At 36.1% G+C, this 4,199-nt stretch overlaps 1 protein-coding gene across 1 annotated transcript; it reads right to left on the reverse strand.

Moving 5' to 3' along the window:
• Window positions 1-1,442: 1,442 nt before the first annotated feature.
• On the reverse strand, window positions 1,443-3,300 carry LOC138888148 (uncharacterized). The gene is made up of 3 exons (XM_070169963.1): window positions 2,865-3,300; window positions 2,091-2,701; window positions 1,443-1,886 (listed from the first exon to the last, which is right to left on the reverse strand). Exons 1-3 carry the CDS (start codon window positions 3,298-3,300, stop codon window positions 1,443-1,445), a joined length of 1,491 nt encoding a protein of 496 aa, XP_070026064.1.
• Between the last annotated feature and the right edge of the window lie 899 nt (window positions 3,301-4,199).

Raw genomic sequence — 4,199 nt, forward strand, 5'->3', positions numbered from 1 at the left:
ACAAGTTCATAAGTTCTCCACCGGAACAAAGGTATTCGGTTGTTAAACCCGAGGATGATGTTGGAGAATATATTCTCGGGTACATAATTCTTGCTAATGTTGCCTGGGATCTTGTTGACTATGTGCTCATGCCTGTGAACCTTGTAGAGAACTTCCATTGGTTGTTGCTAGTTTTTGACATAAAGGGCAGGCAACTTTATGTTTATGATTTCATGGTGAGAGCAAACCGTCATAAAACAGTTGAGACATTGGTTGACAAGTTTTCAATCATTATCCCTCTGTATTTGTCATGCACTGGTTTCTATGGTAAACGTAAAGACATTGACTTTAAAACCACAAAGGCATACATCGAGAAACCAGTTACGGACCCTCTCGACATACAATGGATGGTTGCTGAGATTCCACAATAAAAGGAAGGCTCAGTGTAAAAAAATAATCTCCCTTTCTATATGTTTAATTATTTTATTTTAATCATTTGTTATATAATGAAAAATTCTCATCTTATGCAGCGATTGTGGTGTATTTGTGGCTGCCTTTGCGGAGTATGTTAGCTTTGGAGATTTGGCAATCCCAAAGGAAGATCTTTCTGATATTGACCAACACCGTAGACGCTATAGAGCTCTACTATGGGACTATGCAACAAAGAAGTAAGAAGATGGGTCAATCAGTGAGAGTGAGATTACTGGCAGGCTAGCAAGGAGGAAGGGTGCTCCGACAAAAAACGAGAGGACTAGAGTGCAACGAAAGAAGAAATAGACTATTGTGTTCCTAGTTTGGTCTGTGAAATTTGGTAGTTGAATTGGAAAACAATGTAGGAAATATGTTGTTTTGGTTTTCTACAACACTTTTTGTTGATTACATTATACTCGAGTACTCTGATTACATTTTTACAGCAACAACTTTGTCTTACAATTTGACTTTAATCTTCAAGTTATTTTTATAAATACCTTCAAGTGCCAAGTAATATCTGTATATAACTGTCATTTGTTACACAGCATAAAGATAAAATAAATACAGGAATCATATAAATAATTTAGCCATCTTTTATCAACAAGGTTTATCAAAAAAATTCAATTTATCTACATTTAAACTACGTTAAACTACATTTTAACTACAACTCCTCTACATATGAATAACAGGACTACAGTTCTAACACAGTTAAACTACATATTCACTACAATCTGGATACAATTTACGTTGAATGCATTCTTTATTAATATCAGTTTTTTTGTATACAGTAAATATTAAAGTTTAACTATTCTATAAAAAAAAGACAACTTTAGATGCTTGACAGAATACATAAAAACATAAATAGTGCAGATACACAAATTGATGTTTATACTTCTTATTCATCTTCAAAAACTTAAACAATTACACAAGAAAATCCGATAATTTGAGCTCACTAACATTTATTTTGAATAACTATTCTAACTACATGATATTCATTTCTTTTTCGGCGCATTCTTGCAAGTTCTTTTGTTATGCCCTTCACCTCCACAATTGCCACATGACACCTTGTATTTCTTTGACTTTATTTCATCAAATGTTTTATATCTTTCCTTGTGAGGTCTCCCTGGCTGCCTTTTATCTCCCGCCGGTGGCTTTACTACCTCATCCAAAATATGTTGTGGCACATCCCATTTGCCTTCATCAGGAAGAGGATTTACTGGCATTTCATAGGTAAGCAGAAGGCTCTTCCTTGTGTAATACGGAGAGCAATAGTTTTCGTATGTTTCATTCCTATGCCTTAATGCTGCCAAAGCATGCGCACATGGAAGTTCATCAAGTTGGAATTGTCCACAGCTACATTTCTTGTTTTCTAGACACACAATGTACCGCTTCACACCATCTAACACAGTATGTATATGATCTGTTGAAGCCCTCACCTACAATTGAAGACCAAACAGAAATAATAATACATCAATCATTAAAATGGATTATCAACAATTTACCTACAAATCAGCAACAAATATATTACAGCTCATCTACAAACTATTATTACCGACAATTTGACTACAGTTTAACTACAATCTGGAAAAACTGCAGCTAGTACTTTTTTGATTCTACTGCACCAAAAAAAAATATCTTACCCTTAGTTTCTGAGATAATGTACTGTTGTCTTCCAATTCTTTGTTGTATTTGTGACCAAGGTATGTGAAAGTACCCTTTGCCTTCGATAACTTTTCTTTTGTCCAACGTTCAAGAAGAGTCCTCATATACTCAAATAGATCAAATATTGGAAGCTCTCTTGCATCTTTTGTTACAGCATTCAACGACTCGGCAATGTTTGACGTCATAGTAAAAGTTCTATTCACCGTTGCATGTACTCTTGACCATCTATGATAGCCAATATCATATAGGTAAGACTTTACACGCAGGTCTACCTCTTCAATCTTCAACATCCTTTCATTAAATTCATCCAGAGTGTATGACCGTGCTGTAGCAAAGTACAATTCATGTAATTGTAGATGTCCCTTCTTGAATTTTGACCTTATATTTGTCCATATATGCCACATGCAAGAGTAGTATGCCATGCCCGGATAGACAACTGATGTTGCCTTCAGTATACTCTCATGCCTATCTGAAACAACACACATTGAAGGTCTTTCACCATATGTCTCCTTGAATTGCTCAAAGAACCACTTCCAAGAAGCGTCGTTTTCAGAATCAACCACAGCATATGTCAAGGGCAAAATAGTACCTACATTTTTTAGACATAAAATATGATTAAATAACAACTACAATATATATTGAGAATATAGACAAGTTAACTACATTCTTTTATATAACTACAAAATAACTACAATTTAACTGCATTTTAAAGACTGTCTACAAAACAAGTACAAAATTATTCCATTATTTACCTGTTGCATCCATGGTGCTTGCTGTCAGCATAATCCCCCTGTAGGCTGACTTTAAGAATGTCCCATCAACCACTACTACCGGCCTACAATGTTGCCAACCATTTATTGATGTACAAAGAGCAACAAATGCGTATAAGAAGCAATCATCTGCTGCCTTCTTCAATTTAACAACAGAACCAGGATAATTCTTCTCAAGAATATAAAAATATTTGGGTAATTTGTTGTAGGAGTCACACGGATTCCCTCTCAAAAACTGTAAAGCTTTTTCCTTTGCTCTCCATGCTTGCATGTAGCTTAGGTTCAGTCCATGTTCGGATAACATGTCAGTTTGTATGTCCTTTGGTGTGTAAACAGTCTTAGGATCACAATACTTTGGAACGACCATGCTACCAAGTACTGCTGCAGTACGTTTGCGCTGTATGAATGTTTCGTCCATTAGGCAGCATGTGTGTTGTCGGTTGAAACTTCTTATCTTGAACATTGCCGAATCATTAATTGACGTTGCCTTGAAATGTCATTTACAGCTTTCAGCAACACATATAAGCCAGTAGCTACAAAAGAAATACAATATTTACACAAATTTATGAAAAACTACAATTAACTACAAACTGACTACAATTTAACTACAATTTATAAAACCCACCTATCTTCAATCATACACTGATTTTGCTGATATATTATCCACAAATAACTACATACCTTCTATGACTAGATCTTTTTACTCTGAACTGGAACTTGTGCATCACTGAATAATTCTTCATTGCAGCAGCTACTGTTTGCTTGTCCTGATAAACTTGTCCTTCTTCAATATATGTTTGCGTAGATTCAGTTATTATTTCACTTTGATATTCCTCTATAGCTGGTGAGGATGGAAATTCAAGTAAGTTTAGGGATCCAGACGAACCTGCAAACAATAAATTCATAAATGTAGTTTCTATGTAGATAATTTTGAAAGCAACATTGCTTTATCCTTTTCAGTACTATGTGAGCTTTGTAGTTTAATTGTAGGTAATTGTAGTAATATTGTAGATAACATAGTGTTAGACCCCTGACAAAGCTGATCGGCAAGCGGCACGGCAGTGGCAAGGATTTTGGCATGATGGCCTTGCCATTGGCCTATGTGCGAGGGAAAATCAACATGCAAGACAATGCGGGGGTGTTGTCAATGGCAACAAATTGTTGCTAAGCAAGTGAGACGGACTACACTTGCATTTGAGGGCTAAGGTGCGACGGACTACACCAAAGCAAGAGGGGGCTGCGTACAAGCAAGGCCAAGACCTTGACGGAACTAGGCGGGCTGGATGGGAGCTTGACAAAGCCAAAACGGGAAAGACC

Source organism: Nicotiana sylvestris, chromosome 3 (genome assembly GCF_000393655.2).
Source record: "Nicotiana sylvestris chromosome 3, ASM39365v2, whole genome shotgun sequence".
Lineage (NCBI taxonomy): Eukaryota > Viridiplantae > Streptophyta > Magnoliopsida > Solanales > Solanaceae > Nicotiana > Nicotiana sylvestris.